Raw genomic sequence first — 19,530 nt, 5'->3', positions numbered from 1 at the left:
TTTTGTCGGCCGTTTCAGATGGCTTCGGTATATGTTTCTCTAAAGTCATGATAGTTTCAGTGACCCCCAACAAGACCCCTGCACCTTTATTTTGAAGTCATGATCAGTGACCCCCAACAAGACACCCTGCACGGCTATCTAAAGACGCGATAGTTTCAGTTGAGCCCCCAACAAGACCATTGAATTTAACATGCACATTGGTGATATTTGTGAATGTTTTTCACCACGGTTGTTTAAAGTGCCAGTTGAATCAGGTCAGAGATTGCAGCCTGGACAAGACAGGAAGCCATGCGGATGACTGTTGAATAATAGAGGCTGTGATCTAAAAAAGAGTTTTCGTGCCAATCCAGCGCCGTTAGTGACCAGAGAGTACTGCAGGAGAGATGGGCCACTCACAACTTTTTTATTGTATTTTTTAAACTGAACCGTTATTCAACTAGGCAAGTCAGTTAAGAACAAATTATTATCTACAATGACGGCCTACCAAAATGCAAAAAGGCCTCCCGCGGGGACGGGGGCCTGGGATTAAAAATAAATAAATAAATAATCAAATCTAAAAACAGGACAAAAAACACATCAAACCAAATCAATCAAATCAAATCCAATTTTATTTGTCACATACACATGGTTAGCAGATGTTAATGCGAGTGTAGCGAAATGCTTGTGCTTCTAGTTCCGACAATGCAGTGATAACCAACAAGTAATCTAACTAACAATTCCAAAACTACTGTCTTATACACAGTGTAAGGGGATAAGGAATATGTACATAAGGATATATGAATGAGTGATGGTACAGAGCAGCATACAGTAGATGGTATCGAGTACAGTATATACATATGAGATGAGTATGTAGACAAAGTAAACAAAGTGGCATAGTTAAAGTGGCTAGTGATACATGTATTACATAAGGATGCAGTCGATGATGTAGAGTACAGTATATACGCATGCATATGAGATGAATAATGTAGGGTAAGTAACATTATATAAGGTAGCATTGTTTAAAGTGGCTAGTGATATATTTACATCATTTCCCATCAATTCCCATTATTAAAGTGGCTGGAGTTGGGTCAGTGTCAATGACAGTGTGTTGGCAGCAGCCACTCAATGTTAGTGGTGGCTGTTTAACAGTCTGATGGCCTTGAGATAGAAGCTGTTTTTCAGTCTCTCGGTCCCAGCTTTGATGCACCTGTACTGACCTCGCCTTCTGGATCATAGCGGGGTGAACTGGCAGTGGTTCGGGTGGTTGATGTCCTTGATGATCTTTATGGCCTTCCTGTAACATCGGGTGGTGTAGGTGTCCTGGAGGGCAGGTAGTTTGCCCCCGGTGATGCGTTGTGCAGACCTCACTACCCTCTGGAGAGCCTTACGGTTGAGGGCAGAGCAGTTGCCGTACCAGGCGGTGATACAGCCCGCCAGGATGCTCTCGATTGTGCATCTGTAGAAGTTCACAACACAACAAGAGAGACGACACGACATCAAGAGAGACCGAAGACAACAGCATCACAAGGCAGCAACACATGACAACAACATGGCAGCAACACAACATGGTAGCAGAACACAAAACACGGTACCAACATTATTGGGCAGAGACAACAGCACAAAGGACAAGAAGGTAGACACAACACTACTTCACACAAAGCAGCCACAACTGTCTGTAAGAGTGTCCACGATTGAGTCCTTGACTGAAGAGATTCATCCTAACCCATCTCCCTAGGATTCGTTTACAAACGAGAATTGTGACTTTGCGTCTTAACGGTGTGTTCTTACTTGAAACAGCACAGTATCATTTTCATATCATTATCGATGTAATGAGCATACTGCAACGCTCAGTGTCCTGCTCTATGCTTTGTCCCAGAGGTGATGCTGGCCGATGCTGATGGCTGCTCATGCAGTTTTCTCAATACTGCAAACGGTTCTTTTTTGTTGTTGCATGGATCCACTTACCTTTGAAACATGATCTCTCTCTCTCTCTCTCTCTCTCTCTCTCTCTCTCTCTCTCTCTCTCTCTCTCTCAGTGGCACTAACACACTCTCACTGACTGGACTACATGTGCTATCATGCACCTTCTCTCTCTCACTCTCTCTCACTCTCACTCACTCTCACTCACTCTCACTCACTCTCCCTCACTCACTCACTCAGCCCTGGGGCGAAGAGAGAGAGGGTGGGAGGATATGGGGGAAGAGAGAGAGGGAGGGAGGGGGGGAGCAGCGACCAGGAATATCAGGATTTAAGAGTGCATGAGTTACCGCTCCACAGCGGGTTACGTTACGCAAGAGCTGCCGTCAGAACAGGGGATCACAGGGAGCAGAGAGAGAGGGAAAGCAGAGAGGATGGCATAGAGAGAAGGGACAGAGGCAGAGAGTAAAGAGAGAGAGAGAGAGAGAGAGAGAGAGAGAGAGAGAGAGAGAGAGAGAGCAGGGAGCAGAGATTGCAGGGACAGGCAGATTACAGAGGGGCTACGATCCACGGCGCACCAGCGACATGGACAACACACAGACGTCTTTGTCTCCACTGAGGGAGTGAAGAGACGAGACAAGGACTGGGAAGAGGACAGGACACTGCGAGAGGAAGTGATTTGAAGAACAACTGTGTTTCTGCAGCTTTTGCTGGGACACCTTGAGTGGCGGGACGGCAAGGGACCAGCTGTGAGTGCCTGGCCATGAGAGAGTGACGGAGAAAGGACATCTAGTGCTACTGAGGACATCTTGGTATCTTCTTCTCCTGCCTGTCCCCATGTCTAGAGGAGGGAGGCCCCTGTGTGGGTGGGCCCGGATGTGGCCCCTGGCGTGTGTACTGGCCCTGGCTGCATGCTCGTCGGTCAGCCCCCTCCTCCAAGAGACCACCTCTGATCCTCCCATTGCTACAGAGACACAGACTGAAGTATGGACACAGCCAGACCATCGGACAGAGGCACAGACACTTGCAGAGTTTCAGACCCAGCCAGAGCTACAGACAGAGGCACAGACTGTGGCACAGACACAGACAGAGCTACAGACACAGACAGAGCTACAGACACAGCCTGAGCTACAGACTGAGTCCCCAACAGAGTTAGAGTCACAGGCAGCTACCATCAACCACACAGGTGAGTCCGAGTTCTCCAGGACTGATGTCTAATACTGCTACAAACTAATACTACATACAAACGTGTGTTATGTTTGTGGTGTATACTACTACAGTGTTTATGCTTGCAGGTGCAAGCGAAATGGTTGTGTAAATAGGCCTGTGTGCCTGCATGTTTGTCCGCATGTGTATGTCTGTAAAGGTTTGCCTATCTGTACACAGAATGGCAGTATCAGTCATCATATGAGAGCTTGAGTAGTGTGCGAGTGTTATTGGCTTTTAAAAACTTTATTAGAATCCAATGTGAAGCAGTTCAGACTCAGAACTTCCTAATTAGAGCCTGGGGGGGTTCGTGGCTTCAGATGCTGTGGTTGTGATGTCTCATTATGTCCACTGTTCAGCTGCACTGCCTAAAGAGAAATCATCAAGATGCCATTATGGTGCTGCTGTGTGCATGAGTTAGCAGTTAGTGGAGCATGCCATTCTCTCTCTCTCTCTCTCTCTCTCTCTCTCTCTCTCTCTCTCTCTCTCTCTCTCTGTCTCTCTCTCACACACGCACGCACGCACGCGCACACACACACTAGTGCTCACACACTATTACACAGTCCCACCACCACCCGCACACGCATGGCATAAACACGTGCATACACACATACAGCAATGGACCGCCACTAACCGCAACGATGCAAATCTCCTTAAAGGTTTAAAAAACACACAGTTTAGGTTTCATAACAGCAGCTCTCTCTCACTCTCTCTCCCAGTGGGAATAAATATTTTATATTGAGAGCCCGCTGGTCAACAGCACACTTCCCTTTAGCCCTCTCCTCTCCTTGTCTGATAGATCACACTCTTTCTAGGCAAAATCCTGAGCAGCTCCCCTGTGACTAAACTGCCCTGGTCCCTACCAGTACACTCTGTAAATGGCATATTGATATTGCCATTAGGGGGTCAATGAAAGTGATAGATTTGTAGTTTTATCTCCCTTTTCCATTCCATTAGTTGTTTTGCTAGCAGGGGAGAGTTTGTATAATGCAGTTGTGGCACAGGGATGGGCAAAAATTACTTAACACAATTACACATTAGCATAAAGATCAACGTATCAAAATGATCTACAAAATACTTATAATATCTTGTCAAGTATAGTATTTTAAAATACAAATATATGTATTTCTAAATACAAAGTAAATTTGCAAGTAGCCAGGACAACAAGAACATTCTCAGTAACAGTTACAGAAACATTTTTACTTACTGTGATATGTGGTAAATACCAAAATGAACTGCAAAGCACACTGGCCTTGTTTTGGGGAGCTCATTAGAATAATAATTAGCATAATACTCAGCATGCTTTGCAATTTTTCATTACATTTATATTTAGTTCATTTAGCACTCTTATCACACCGCAGCACCATCATACCAATGCAGGGTGCAGTGGTGTAAAATACTTAAGTACAAATACTTTAAAGTACTACTAAGTTGTTTTTTTGGGGTGGATGTGGATGTGGATGTGAAACGGCGAGCTTAGTTAGTGGTGCGCGCTAAATAGCGTTTCAGTCGGTGACATCACTTGCTCTGAGACCTTGAAGTAGTAGTTCCTCTTGCTCTGCAAGGGCCACGGCTTTTGTGGAGTGATGGGTAACGATGCTTCGAGGGTGACTGTTGTTGATGTGTGCAGAGGGTCCCTGGTTCGCGCCCGGGTATGGGCGAGGGGACAGTCTAAAGTTACTGTTACATTAACACTTTTTTGGTTACTACATGATTCTATATGTGTAATTTAATAGTTTTGATGTCTTCACTATTATTCTACAATGTAGAAAATAGTAAAAAAAATTAAGCAAAACTGTGTATTTATACTTTTGACAAATTTTACTTCACTACATTCCTAAAGACAATAATGTACTTTTTACTCCATACATTTCCCTGAAACCCAAAAGTACTCGTTAAATTGTGTATGCTTAGCAGGACAGGAAAATGGTCCAATTCACTCACTTATCAAGAGAACATCCCTGGTGATCTCAACTGCCTCTGATCTGGCATACTCGCTTAACACACATGCTTTTAGAAAACAATTACCTGAGTGTTGGAGTGTACCCCTGGTACCGTCTGGTTTGCTTAAAATATAAGACATTTGCAATGATTTATACTTCAGTATATTTGAGCAATTACATTCACTTTCGATACTGAAGCATATTTAAAACCAAATACTCAAGTAGTGTTTTACTGGTGATCTTTACTTTTACTCAAGTATGGCAATTGGGCACTTTTTACACCACTGACAGGATGAAAAGGGGCCACAAAATTGTAAACCGCTTAAATGATTCTTATAGAAAAGTATTTTGAAAATACAAAGCTCTCGAAAGTATCTTGTTAAAAAAATACTGTATATGCCAGAGTCGTGTGTATAGGTGGCAGGGAAGTCAGGCGCAGGAGAATCAAACTTGGGGGAATGGAGTAGTTTAATAACTTAACAAAAACATAACTCCAAAACCATAGTACATTAAAACAAAGTGGGTACGAGGACTCGTCGCGCACCAATACAAACACAAATACCGAACAACAAACAATCTCTGACAAGGACATGAGGGGAAACAGAGGGTTAAATACACAACAGGTAATGAATACGATTGAACCCAGGTGTGTAGGAAGACAAGACAAAACCAATGGAAAATGGATCAATGATGGCTAAGAGACCGGTGACGTCGACCGCCGAGCACCGCCCGAACAAGGAGAGGCATCGACTTCGGTAGAAGTCGTGATAGTACATTAGCGTGTAGTTCCGCCCAGAGAGTTAATTGAACTGACTCTCCTGATCCATGTTCCACAGCTAAAACAATGGAGACGTTCTAACTGCTGAGCTCTAGCCGCTGTCAGTCTGTCCTGCGGCCTCCGCTGGCACACAACCAGTCCTCATGTTACTGTTACTATGTTTAACCAATACTTCCAGCCTCACAAGACCCAGGTCCACCCCTTAACAGAGAGAGGGAGAGTTAACGTTGGAGTGAGGAAGGGAGAGGGAAAACAAATATAGTTCTCGAGATAAAAGTTATTGTCGGTTATTGTCAGAGGGAAAAGTTAGAGGGAAAGTGCAGCACCCGGAACACCATCTCTGCTCTCATCCCTCCATTCGTTCTTAAAATAACAGAGAGAGAGAGAGCGAGAGATACACACGTCGAGGGCTCTCATCTAAAACTCAGCGAGGACTCTGAGAAACAGAGAGTTCTTCGGTGAAGGAGGGCAGGACCTTGTTTCCACTCATCCCTGTCATTCCTCTATCCCTACCTCACCCCTCTCACTCTACAGGGAGTGTTAAGGGGATTAGATCATTGGCCGTGTCAGAGAGTAGCGGAGAGAGAGACCACAGGAATAGACTGCTGCTACATCACGCTTTGATGGAGAGAGGGTTGAGAGAAGGAGAGAGGGTTGAGAGAAAGAGAGAGGGAGCGAGAGAGAGAGAGAGCGAGAGAGAGAGCACAGTCAGCCTATGACATCGGTCAGTGTGGGAGTTGGAAGGTTTACTACAGAGAGACATCCCTGACAGACAGAGAGAGAGAAATAAGAGAGATAGAGGGGTGAGAAAATGAGAGAGAGTATACAAAAATAAACAAGAGGGCAGTTTTTTCCAGCGGAAGGCTGACTGTCCGTAAAACAAAAGACAATAGATCACCAGGCTAATCAGGTGGTTCAGCCTCCATCCCTGCGTGTATTAGAGGGTCAATAGGGGTCACTCAGCTTCAGGGTTGTGAACCCGCATTAAGAAAATATTTCAGTTTACTATGGAATACTAAAGTACTTACACACAGTAGTATCCCTCGATCATGTGTAATACCTACTCTAGAATGTTGTAGCATTCTAATAGAATACTACAGTAAATACTGCAGTATTATCCACAAAACAAACATCACAACACAGAAATAACGTAACATTACAACTCAGCGTCAGTACTGCTCTCTGCTGGATCGCTCGTCTATTGGTTTATTTGTTCATTGGTTCGTTCGGATGCCCATTAGCTTTTGCCGAAGCAGCATTGTTACGGATACAAGTATTCTGTGTGTATCCTGGGTGTGTATTTCTTTTCTCTCCTTCTCCCCTCCTCACAGGTGGCAATCATCATTCCCCAATCAGTTGCTAATCAGAAGACACACTTCCTCCTGTTTCCATTATCCAATCACATCCCCTTGGTTTATAAACCCATTCAGTTGTTTCCTCTGAAGTTCCATCTCTCTGTCAAAAAAAATACTACAGTAATGTCTGCAAGAACACTACAGTAAATACTATAGTCTGTAAAAAAACATTTATACCATAGTATACTATATACTATAATCATTTTTTACGTGGGAAATCCCGGTAACTTTCCCCAAAAATCCAGAAAACCTTTTTTGAAGGATCCTGGATTTACTGCTTATTCATCTCGGTTTAGGGAATCTTCCGACCAGGACTTCTGGAAAACCTGGGAATTTGGGGAAAGTTACCGGGAATTTTGCAACACTAATTCAGATGGAGGGATAATGCTAGATGATAGAGAGGTGATCATATCTAGATTATAGAGGTTGTTGTGGCCTCTGGGGTGTGTCATATGCCAGGTGGTCCAGCGGCCTTCTCTGCCTTGCTGGAGGGCAACTCAGGGAGTGTACTGTATTGTCAGTAGTGAAGCAGCTCCAAGCGGAGAGTGAGTTTGTTGTGTGTGTGTGTGTGTGTGTGTGTGTGTGTGTGTGTGTGTGTGTGTGTGTGTGTGTGTGTGTGTGTGTGTGTGTACGCGCACGCATGCGTGCATGCGAGAGAATATGAGTGTTTTTGTGTGTGGATGAATCTTTAATGGTGGGCCTAATCTTTATTTAATCAGGCACTATTCTGAGCGCCTATCTGTGAGGACCCTGCGGCGGACAAAGAGAGAGGGATAGAGGGAATATCAAGAAGAGAGAAGAAAGGGGCAGTTGTTCAATGTTGTGAGAGTCAGATTGCCAGGTTGGTTGCTGGCAGCCCACAGTATTGCCATGCCAGCTAAGCCCTGTGAATGGTGGCCCACTGGAGATAAGCTGATCAGAATGAGACAGACCCAACATTCACCCAGTAGCCAAACCCAGCGGTCTAACACAACAATAGAAATACTCTAATGGCAGTCCAAAGTCCACTCCATAAGATATTAAAGTGGAAGGGGTATTTTCTGAACTGCGCAGGGAACATCCCAATAACACATTGCTCTGTAGGCCTACTAATATAGACTGTGTGTGTCACGTGTGTGTGTGCATGTGTGTGTGTGTTGGGAGGGGAGGCATATGGCTTAGGGGCTGCATTCCTGATTAAACTCTATGATGACTCAGGTCTAAGCTCGGCTGGTCTGTTTGTGCATGTGTGCAATATTTTGTGTGTGTGTGTGTGTGTGTGTGTGTGTGTGTGTGTGTGTGTGTGTGTGTGTGTGGGCATGAATACATGCAAGCAGATCTTGCAGCAGATCTTGCAGATCTTGCATGATGATGCAGATTTAGTCCTATGCTGGACTCAGCAGGGAAATGAACTGCTGTAGACCCTCTGCATGCATGTCTGTCATATTGTTATTCACAAGTTTGTATGTGTGCCTGTCTTGGTTTTCATACAGTGTGTGTATTTGGGAAAAGAGAGAGCAAGAGTAAAGCCCTAGTGCAGTAGTATCAACATCCTTCATCCCCTCGTGGCAAGTTCTCTCCCCCCCCCCGCAGAACAGAAATCCTCCCATTTGTCATATCTAATCAGCAGACAGTCGCCTGCCTGCTTTCAGGGTCTTAGAGCACTAATAACATCACAAGACAGGAATAACACAACAACTCAGCATCAGTACTGCTCTCTGCTGAATCGATTGTTTATTGGTTTATTGGTTCATTCGGATTCCCAATTACTTTTACATAACAGCAACTGTTCTTCCTGGGGTCCACAAAAAAACATAAAACAAGTAGCAAAACACTGATACACTAGCTAGGTTTCCATCCAATTGGCGCCAGATTTTCTTGCAAATGTTCAAAGATCCGAATAAAACTCTTGTGGTTTTGTAACAGAACATGTTTGCATTACATAGCGAATGTCCCCGCTCTGGTCTTGGCATATACGCTCTAGCCAACTGTTTGCAGATACAGTGTGGGTTTAGCCTACTGCATTATGACATTATTATGGACAGAAGAGCGAGATTATTTGGATTTGTCAAACGGCAAGCATCGATCACCACGCATCGCCTAGCCAAGCATCGATCACCACGCATCGCCTAGCCAAGCATCGATCACCACGCATCGCCTAGCCAAGCATCGATCACCACGCATCGCCTAGCCAAGCATCGATCACCACGCATCGCCTAGCCAAGCATCGATCACCACGCATCGCCTAGCCAAGCATCGATCACCACGCATCGCCTAGCCAAGCATCGATCACCACGCATCGCCTAGCCAAGCATCGATCACCACGCATCGCCTAGCCAAGCATCGATCACCACGCATCGCCTAGCCAAGCATCGATCACCACGCATCGCCTAGCCAAGCATCGATCACCACGCATCGCCTAGCCAAGCATCGATCACCACGCATCGCCTAGCCAAGCATCGATCATCACGCATCGCCTAGCCAAGCATCAATCACCATGCATCGCCTAGCCAAGCATCGATCACCATGCATCGCCTAGCCAAGCATCGATCACCATGCATCGCCTAGCCAAGCATTGATCACCATGCATCGCCTAGCCAAGCATCGATCACCATGCATCGCTTAGGCAAGCATCATCGATCATCATGCATCGCTTAGGCAAGCATCATCGATCACCATGCATCGCCTAGCCAAGCATCGATCACCATGCATCGCTTAGTCAAGCATCGATCACCATGCATCGCCTAGCCAAGCATCGCCTAGCCAAGCATCGATCACCACGCATCGCCTAGCCAAGCATCGATCACCACGCATCGCCTAGTCAAACATGGATCACCATGCATCGCCTAGCCAAGCATCGCCAGCCAAGCATCGATCACCACGCACGCCTAGTCAAGCATCGATCACCACGCACGCCTAGTCAAGCATCGTTCACCATGCACGCCTAGTCAAGCATCGTTCACCACGCATCGCCTAGCCAAACATGGATCACCATGCATCGCCTAGTCAAGCATCGCTCACCACGCACGCCTAGTCAAACATGGATCACCATGCATCGCCTAGTCAAGCATCGATCACCACGCATCGCCTAGTCAAACATGGATCACCATGCATCGCCTAGTCAAGCATCGCTCACCACGCATCGCCTAGTCAAACATGGATCACCATGCACGCCTAGTCAAGCATCGTTCACCACGCATCGCCTAGTCAAGCATCGATCACCATGCACGCCTAGTCAAGCATCGTTCACCACGCATCGCCTAGCCAAGCATCGCTCACCACGCATCACCTAGCCAAGCATCGATCACCACGCATCGCCTAGCCAAGCATCGATCACCATGCATCGCCTAGTCAAGCATCGCTCACCATGTCACTAGAATAAGATCCTCAATATTTATTGGAAAGGAGCATCACGCTCATCACCTTGTACTTTCACCAACCTGTGAAGTTCATCATTTATCATCATCATTTATTTAATATGTAGCCTAATAAACTGCATGCTTTCCCGAGTCGTAGTGGGAGGACCACTCCAAGTTAATTTTCTATATGATGCTTATTATATCAATATTTGTGCACAAAGACGTTTTCGCCGCCATTTCTCGCATAATTAATTGTATCGACACAAAAAGATCCCACCTTGCCTATTTTGTTTTGTGGACATTTGGAAAGTTTACCGATAAATGTGCTGTTTCCATCAGGCCTGTCGTGACATTTATTGTCCTACGTACTTGACTTGCATAAAAAGTCTGGATGGAAACCTGGTTACTGATATACAAGAACAGTCCCACAAAATGTCAAATACAATGATATAAAAAACAATTCAACAACAAAAATGATGTGTGTGTAGATGCTTTTTGTTAGAGTGTGGTAGTGTGCCTGTGTGTGTTTGTGTGTGTGTCATTTCACAGTCCCTAATGTCCCATGAGCTGTTGTTTTTTGTTGCTCTGTTTTGAACCAGCTGCAGCTGTGCTCGGTCTTTCTTTGCTGCACTTGACCATATTACCGTACAGTAACCAAGATGGGACAAGACCAGAGCCTGAACAATTATCACAGTTGATTTTCTTTGGTCAAAAACAATGAATATATTTTTTTTTATAGCAGATGTACTCCTCCCCATCTTCACAACAACTTTGTCAATATGACTTGACCCTGATACTGTAATTGACCATCCAATGTTATACCTAGGAGTTGAGCTTCCACAACTTGCCTCTACAGCCACACGCTTTACGTACAACTACAGGTGAGGTTTAGGACTTAGAGAATGTTTTGAACCAAATACAATGCTTTTGGTTTTAGATGTATTTAAGACCAGTTTATTATTAATCACCCATTCTGATACTTAAGGGGCTCCCGAGTGGTGGAGCGGTCTAAGGCACTGCATCTCAGTGTTGGAGGCGTCACTATAGACCCTGGTTTGATTCCAGGCTGTATCACATCCGGCCGTGATTGGGAGTCCCATAGCGTGGCGCACAATAGGCCCAACCTTGTTCTCCTTGAAACATATATTTTCCTCAATTTCTTTCTCTCTCTGCCCTCTTTCTATAAACAGCTAATTAAATGGTGCCAAATGTACTCTGAGAGCTTCAGATTTAACGCCTCTCGAGAGTTTATACTTTATGCTAGATATGAATATTAGTAATACATTAATATTATACATATATTCTAAACCCCTCTTGTTCTGCTTTTGTAATTCTCATATTCAGTGTCTGTCTCCCGCTCTCCCCAGGTCTGTTGTGTGTGTCCGTGCTTCCCCCGAGGCGGGGGTCGTTCTATGTAGAGCGTGGGACGGGGGTGTCGGTGGGTACAGTGCTGGCCTTCTGGTGCAGGGAGGGCTACCAGCTGGTGGGCAGTGATAAGATCTCCTGCAGCGTCCGGGCAGGCAAACCCCAGTGGAGCAACTTCCTGCCAGTCTGTGAGGGTGAGACAACACAGCTGGTCCAATCCCTCGCTAGCCCTTTAACTCCAAGCCTCTTCTCCTATTCTGTGCCCATTTCTCCCAGCTCATACCCTCCTTCCCTAACTCCCTTCTCCTCGCTGCTACACATTTCTCCTACCCTTCTTTCCTAGATCCCACCCCTGCAGTAATCACAGATATTCAGAACTATATCTGAAGCGACATGATACGTGACAGTAATTTGGCTATCCCTTGATCTGCCTTCCCCTTCAGCCATCCCGAGGCCAGAGGACCGGGGTCTGCGCGTGGCCGTGCTGGCCTCGGTGGTCAGTGGCATCGTCATCCTGGCAATGTCTCTCTCCTTCATCATCTGCTGCCTGCAGGAACGCACTGGGAAGGACAGGGGCTCCAGGAGGGACGGCAGGATCAGGTACACTATGCAGACCCACACGCATTCACAGACGCGGGCAAGCGCACACACACATTTGTAATGCTTTATTTTAATCCACAAATTAGATAGCAGTCTTCTTATCCATACAGCAAGGCTGCCCATGACCGCTGGCACAGAGCAGTACCTCGCCAGATGCTTCGCCTTTGTGCGATGCAGGCCTGCAATCTGAACGCATGTACTGTCAACCTGGCCGAGACCCCCCAAATATCAGCACTACAAGTTTGCACTGATAACCAAGGCTGTTCAGGCGTGACACAGGGGTCTGGTATTTCAGCAACTTGGCAGCAAATGCCTGCTCCATGCTGTAGTCAAAAGAGCAACACACTTCCAAAATGAACACCTCCCTCTGGCCTCCCTCTACAACAACAACATCTGGCATATTTGGTATATATCAAAATCATACAGACACGCATACTTCAAACTTTTACCGGAAAGAGGAGACAGAGGTGATACTGATGGAGATGATGATAATTACCTCTCTCCAGGCGTAGAGACACGCGGTCTTCTCGGCGTAGTGAGTGCTGGCTGGAGAGAGAGGAGGGGGATTGGGACACGTTCCCCCCTCCAAAGATCTTCCACCTGTCCCAGCGGCCGGACCTCCGGCTGGCTGCAGAGAGCCCGGTCTACCTAGGGGGCATGGCCGGCTTCGACAACCGCGGATACCAGAGGTGAGAACCTGAGATCTACTGTATGAACCGAAACGTGTTGTAAATATCAATTGGAACCTGCTACTGTATGCACCTACTCTATGCCTAATACATTGGTTTGTAGAGAAATGTTGTTTCCACTGATTCTAAGGTCTCTCCCTCTCTCTCTCTCTAGGAGTCAAGAGAGCCTACTGAAGGCCACCCTTCCTGGTCTGTTCCGGACGGAGAGTCAGATCATCTACCCCCACGTGGTGCTCCAGAGAGTCCCCACCCCCACCGCCCCGACTGCCCCTACAGCCCCTGTCTACCTCCACAATATGCCCTCCAACTCTGGATGTGCTCCCACACAGCCACACCACATGCCCCCATACCCTACCCCGCAGTATCCCATCCACAACTCCACCCCCCAGCGAGTTCCATGGCAAACGCAGCGCCATTGAACTGTCACTGTCCCCTCTCTCTCTCTCCCTCTCTGTAGGTCAAGGGTCAAGGAGGAAGGATCACATAACACACTATTCCCTAATAAGTGTGCTACTTTTGAGCAGAGCCCTATGCAGTTAACATACACGTTTTGGTCAGAGGTTGCGTAATACATAGGGAATAAGGTGTTATTTGTGATTTGAGAACAGCCCTCAGACCCCTGTCAGTGAGATGCTTCTACTACTGCAAGGATAGATGGATGGGACACGTGCTACTGTACATACTGTATGATATGAACTGACAGACAGACAGACAGACAGACAAGAGGGTCTTTTCCAGCACTTTCTGACTCCTCACCTCTTCTCTCAGTGGGGAAGCCCTTTCTGCTGTTTCTAGTGTGTCTCTACACGGCAGAGAAGGGTTTTCTATCTCTACCATCCTCTCTCTGTCTCCTGTCTACTTTTGGTCCTTTTGTGGTGTCCTCCATTTTCACAAGATCATTCTTCCTTTTAGTCTTCTGATTGGTCGAAGTCACCCTCAGAGCGGGCCTATCAGGACACACTTAGCTGAAGTTCACTTGTTGATGTCCCTGACTGAAGACTGTGAGATGTTGTTTGGCGGTGGTCACCAAGTCTCGCCACCGACCAAAGAAGAGAATGGACTTAGCTGAGTAAAGTTGATGCAGAAATCATCCCCAATACCATGTATGGGTGTATAATATATTATTCTTAAAGGTCACGAACAATCAAAATCACGCTTTTCATGAATTTGGATGAAAGTATGATGACCCAAGTATGAAAAATGACTGTTTCTTCTACACTTCTAAAGTTTGATCATAAAGTTACTGGTCCCCAACCCCTGTATCAAACACTTGGATTCAGGAAGCAGGATTATTAAGGGGATAGGGTGACAATCACCCTGATGCTCTCGTTTTAACACACCAACGGTAACACGATATTCTCTTACCTGATTTAACTAAGTACTGCCTTGTAACCAACGCCGGAGAAAGCGTGTTTGCAGAGGGGGGCGTGGTTTATAGAGCTAGATAACTACTCTCCTGGTGTTAGCTAGTCACTGGCTAGCTAGGTGTTCAGCCAGCGTGGAACTAAAGGGGGGACGGGTCGTTCAGAACCCTGACACGGTTGTCAGGTTAACACATCCTTCGGTCCTGCTGTGAACCGCAACACCGGAAACATGCCAAACGGGAGATGTATATATAAACAAAAAAAAAAGATGTATATCACTGATGCGATTTCAATGTTTGTTTGAGTAGCTTTGTGTAGCACCGAATTAGCTTGAGAGGATTTTAGTGTCATACTGCTCGTTGCATCCGAGTTTCTTGACATAGGCATTTAAAAGAGCTCTCGTTCAAGGCGAGTTGATGAATATCAGCTCCCCGCCCACTCAGCCTGTCTTTTCAAACTTCCTGGTAGTTAGCCATGAGAGAAAAAGTCATTTTCTAAAATGTTTAGCATTTATATCCCAAAATAATATAATGGGTGATATTTTTGTCACTCAAAAGGCTATTTTACATGGAAATCAGAATGACTCTTCAGGAACTTTTAATGATATCAGAACGCATTTCAGCAAAGTTCACCCGTTATTTTCCCCCTGTTTTGTTTTAAAGCTTTGGACAAAAATTTTGGAGAGCTCCTTATCTGTTGTTGAGGTCTTTGTCGTGTGTTTTTCTACGGTGGTGGAACAGTCACACCAACTAACCTGCACTTTATGGATTTTACTGACGGGCTGGCAATAGCAATTCCAAGAACCTTGCACTGATTATTCCCGCAATATGTTTGTATGAAAAATGGTTTCTACCTGAAAACTGATTAAATAGATTTCTGTTTAGTTGAATGTAGTGTTCTGAGAGTATTTTTGTCTCTACATCACCCCTATTTCCATAGCCATCTGCCTTATCCATCATCTGTCATTTCTGCACTATCCAGCAAGGGGAGACCTTTCACAGCAGATCAGTACAATAGAAAACGCTGACATGCTCTGAACCAGCGTTTCACTCTGTCCCGGGGACCCCAACGGGTGCACGTTTTGGTTTTTGCCCTAGCACTACGCACAGCTGATTCAAATAATCAAAGCTCGATGATGAATTGATTTCATGAACCAGCTGTGTAGTGTTTGGCCAAGAAAACAAAACGTGCACCCGTTGGGGTCCCCGGGACAGAGTTTGAGAAACGATGTTCTGGACAACATCCTGTTTAATGATGGGTGAAATGTGAACAGTAGCTATATCAATCAATAGGTCAATAAAGTCTAAGGGAGATTATAAACATAGATATTACAACGATCAAAATAACTATGCTTTATGAAGCTACATCTCTGTCTGGCTACGGTAGATGATTTGGAAGGCACATGTAGATGCTAGCCTTAACGACAGGTAGAGTTTTCTTTAATATATATCCAACAGGCAAACGCTATATCTTAATGTACCTATGAAACACGAGAGACAGGACAAAGTTTGGTTTACTATTTGCATTGAAGCATGGAAAAATCCCAAACCCGCTCATTTGGTTTCTGCCAATCACCACTAATGTTTGTGTGTGTGTGTGTGTGTGTTGCTCAGGAGATACATTAGGCTATACACACCTTAGAATTTTGTCCAGTGGTAGAGAGGAGCGATAGAGTGATAGACCTGGGAGGCCTCTGCAGTACTGAGGAGATGATGAGATTGAAGAGGGAAAATAATCATTGTTTATTAAACTTTTGTTGTTTCATTACAATCTCAAAGCACGTTAGGCAACAACAACAAAATAAAACATGCTGATGCAATTTTGAAAAACCAAATAGTTCCCTTTGGAGATGAAATGGTTGGGGAGGGGGGTAGAGGAAGGAGAGATAGAGAGAGAGAATAAGAGAGAGAGAGAGAGAGAGAGAGAATAAGAGAGAGAATAAGAGAGAGAATAAGAGAGAGAGAGAATGAGAGAGAGAGAGAGAATAAGAGAGAGAATAAGAGAGAGAATAAGAGAGAGAGAGAATGAGAGAGAGAGAGAGAGAGAGAGAGGTACCTAGTCATTTCTACAACTGAATGCATTCAACTGAAATGTGTCTTCGGCATTTAACCCAACCCCTCTGAATCAGAGAGGTGCGGGGGGCTGCCTTAATCGACATCGGCGGCCAGGGAACAGTGGGTTAACTGCCTTGCTTAGGGGCAGGATGACAGATTTTTACCTTGTCAGCTGAGAGAGAGAGAGAGAGAGACAGAGAGACTCTAAACTACTGAGAGGTGTTCAGCCATTGAGAGCAGGAGAATTGGCATCATGACGCTTGAAGCTACAGTCACGTTCTCGTCCTGGCAAATTATCCTAAACTCTTCTACTACTCCAGCTATCTCAACTACAACCGTGGAGGAATGTCAAAGTGGACTGGATAGGATCCGGAAGGAATGACAGTTTTATGACCTCAAAGAACATGTTGAGATCGTCATCATGTTGACTGGTGTTCTTGCCAACGCTGCTCTGCTGTGGCTGCAGCTGAAGGGTGGGAAGGTTCTGTCTGCATCTAAGGTCTGTCTGTCGACCGTCCCAGTCTCTGCGTCACCCGGCACTTAGTTGGGCACTAACTCTTTTCTAGCAGGTTTTTAAGGTTTAACTCGTGACGATCACGCTACGTGCTTGTTTTACCATAGAAATAGATTCTAAATAGATTCTATTTCTATGGTTTTACCTTTCCCAGATTGATAAACTTGGCTCTGTAGTAGGCTATAGATTACTAAAGGGTGTACTGTGACTCTCAGGTTCTACTGTGATTGTGTGGTGCTAGTTGACCAACATAAGATGTACAACTTTTCCTGGGAAATGTGGGGTAGGTGCAACATAAGACAAGAAAATGGTAAGGGTTTGAGTGAGAGGACTAACTGGTGTCTCCAAGTGATCACACACCTCTCCAATGTGTGCACAGTCTTCAAATTGAAGGTACTTTTTCCGAACTCTCCTTGCTGTGCCGTTGAAGAACTAGAGCAAGCACACTTGTAGTTGTTTTGTTTGGAACACGACCCTGCAGCCCCGCCAGCGGACAATTATCGCTGCCGTTTACCTCATTCAAAAAATGTTGGCCGTGACTCGAAAGCTTTGTTCTGTCGCCGACATGACTAGTTTAGTTATAAAATAGGATCTGACGCGTTCACAAGGCAATTCCCGAAAATCAGATTGTTAATTTTGCTGAGCCTAGAAAGGAGTCATGAGTGCATTCAGGTGTGTAACCGCAGCACATTTTCTTCACAATAAACAAACACGGGCTCATTCTGCTCAGAACAACTCGGGCAATGACATGTCAGATTGTAACTGTACGTCAAACACGGTGATCATAAATGCTGACATTGTATATGACATTTGGAAATGTGAAGCGCACATTAGGACTCACAGGGTTTTGGCTTGCCTGTATGACATCTAAGCGACATGTATTATAATCCTCAACGTCTCATCTTTCAAAATCCATCGAGTCCTCCCAATTTACTGCTTTTCCCTCGCTCAGACAACAAACATTTTGCAGAGAGGGATGGGGCAACTTCTTGTCGCGCGCGGTGCTCAAATTCAGAATGTCTGTCTGTCAAAACGCATACAAGCGCTGTGAAGCGCAGAGCCAGAACTCCGACGTGATGTATATCATGTTACTGAACAGCCACAACAGTCCAATTCAGGCGCTTATTAGTGCCCAAATCTGCTATTTTCAACCCATACAGTATACGGGTACGAGTGTGAAGGGCTAAACTATTGGATTGCACCCAAATTGGTCGTTTTCATTTATAGCATTCATATGATATTCAATAAATATAGTATCAAACATCCCATTTGGACCAAACTTCTACCTAACAACAACCCCCCAAAAAAATCCACTGTTCAGAGAACTTTGTAATTTAAGTTGTTAGGTTTATCGTCATACATCCTGATATTATCAGTGGGAATAATGTGTGAACAATTCCCTCCTCAATGTTTAAGGCATAGAAAAGGACATAAACTGGATTAAGTAGTTTTTTTCCTTCTCGTCAATCTACACAATAACCAATAATGACAAAGCAAAAGCAGGTTTTTAGACATCTTTGCAAAACAATGTTATAAAAAATAACTGAAATATTACATTTACATAAGTATTCAGACACTTTACTCAGTACTTCGTTGAACCACCTTTGGCATTGACTAAAGCCTTGAGTCTTCTTGGGTATGGCGCTACAAGCTTGGCACATCTTTATTTGGGGAGTTTCTCCACATTCTTCTCTGCAGATCCTCTCAAGCTTTGTCAGGTTGGATGGGCACCGTCGCTGCACAGCTATTTTCAGGTCTCTCCCGAGATGTTCGATTGGTTCATGTCAGGGCTCTGGCTGGGCCACTCAAGGACATTCAGAGACTTGTCCCGAAGCCACTCCTGTGTTGTCTTGGCTGTGTGCTTAGGGTCGTTGTCCTATTGGAAGCTGAACCTTCGCCCCAGTCTGATGTCCTGAGTGCTCTAGAGCTGGTTTTCACTTTGCTCAGTTCATCTTTCCATCGATCCTGACTAGTCTCCCAGTACCTGTCGCTGAAAAACATCCCCACAGCATGATGCTGCCGCCACCATGCTTCACCGTAGGAATGGTGCCAGGTTTCCTCCAGATGCGACGCTTGGCATTCAGGCCAAGGAGTTCCATGTTGGTTTCATCAGACCAGAAAATCTTTTGGCAAACTCCAAGCAGGCTGTCATGTGCCTTTTACTAAGAGGTGGCTTCCGCCTGGCCATTCTACCACAAAGGCCTGATTGGTGGAGCACTGCAGAAATGGTTATCCCATCTCCACAGAGGAACTCTGGAGCTCTGTCAGAGTGACCCTCGGGTTCTTGGTCACCTCCTGACCAAGGCCCTTCTCCCCCGATTGCTCAGTTTGGCCGGGCGGCCAGCTCTAGGAAGAGTCTTGGTGGTCCAAACTTCTTCCATTTAAGCATGATGGAGGTCACTGTGTTGTTGGTGACCTTCAATGCTGC

The 19,530-nt window shown here is 45.4% G+C and overlaps 1 protein-coding gene and 1 long non-coding RNA gene across 2 annotated transcripts; one reads left to right on the top strand and one right to left on the bottom strand.

The window, feature by feature from the left end:
* Positions 1 to 2,270: 2,270 nt before the first annotated feature.
* LOC118392334 (uncharacterized) lies at positions 2,271 to 15,423 on the top strand. The gene is made up of 5 exons (XM_035784245.2): positions 2,271 to 3,082; positions 11,884 to 12,075; positions 12,325 to 12,481; positions 12,988 to 13,170; positions 13,325 to 15,423. The coding sequence occupies exons 1-5, from the start codon at positions 2,734 to 2,736 to the stop codon at positions 13,587 to 13,589; spliced, it is 1,146 nt and encodes a 381-aa protein (XP_035640138.1). The 5' UTR covers positions 2,271 to 2,733; the 3' UTR covers positions 13,590 to 15,423.
* Positions 13,005 to 18,323, bottom strand: LOC118392335 (uncharacterized). Its single transcript, XR_004827345.2, has 3 exons — positions 17,944 to 18,323; positions 16,171 to 16,235; positions 13,005 to 13,146 (listed from the first exon to the last, which is right to left on the bottom strand). It is a non-coding gene; the product is annotated as an uncharacterized LOC118392335 (long non-coding RNA).
* Positions 18,324 to 19,530: the final 1,207 nt, after the last annotated feature.

The sequence above is a fragment of the Oncorhynchus keta genome, chromosome 13 (assembly GCF_023373465.1).
Source record: "Oncorhynchus keta strain PuntledgeMale-10-30-2019 chromosome 13, Oket_V2, whole genome shotgun sequence".
NCBI lineage: Eukaryota > Metazoa > Chordata > Actinopteri > Salmoniformes > Salmonidae > Oncorhynchus > Oncorhynchus keta.
The sequence above is the reverse complement of the archived record's forward strand: the minus strand, read 5'-3'. Positions and strand labels throughout refer to the sequence as shown.

Excerpts from the sequence above, each read along its gene's own strand:
- LOC118392334 (XM_035784245.2), top strand. The coding sequence starts at position 2,734 with ATGTCTAGAGGAGGGAGGCCCCTGTGTGGGTGGGCCCGGATGTGGCCC. Across the intron at positions 12,076-12,324 it reads CTTCCTGCCAGTCTGTGAGG|CCATCCCGAGGCCAGAGGAC; the intron begins GTGAGACAACAC and ends CTTCCCCTTCAG. Across the intron at positions 12,482-12,987 it reads AGGAGGGACGGCAGGATCAG|GCGTAGAGACACGCGGTCTT; the intron begins GTACACTATGCA and ends ACCTCTCTCCAG.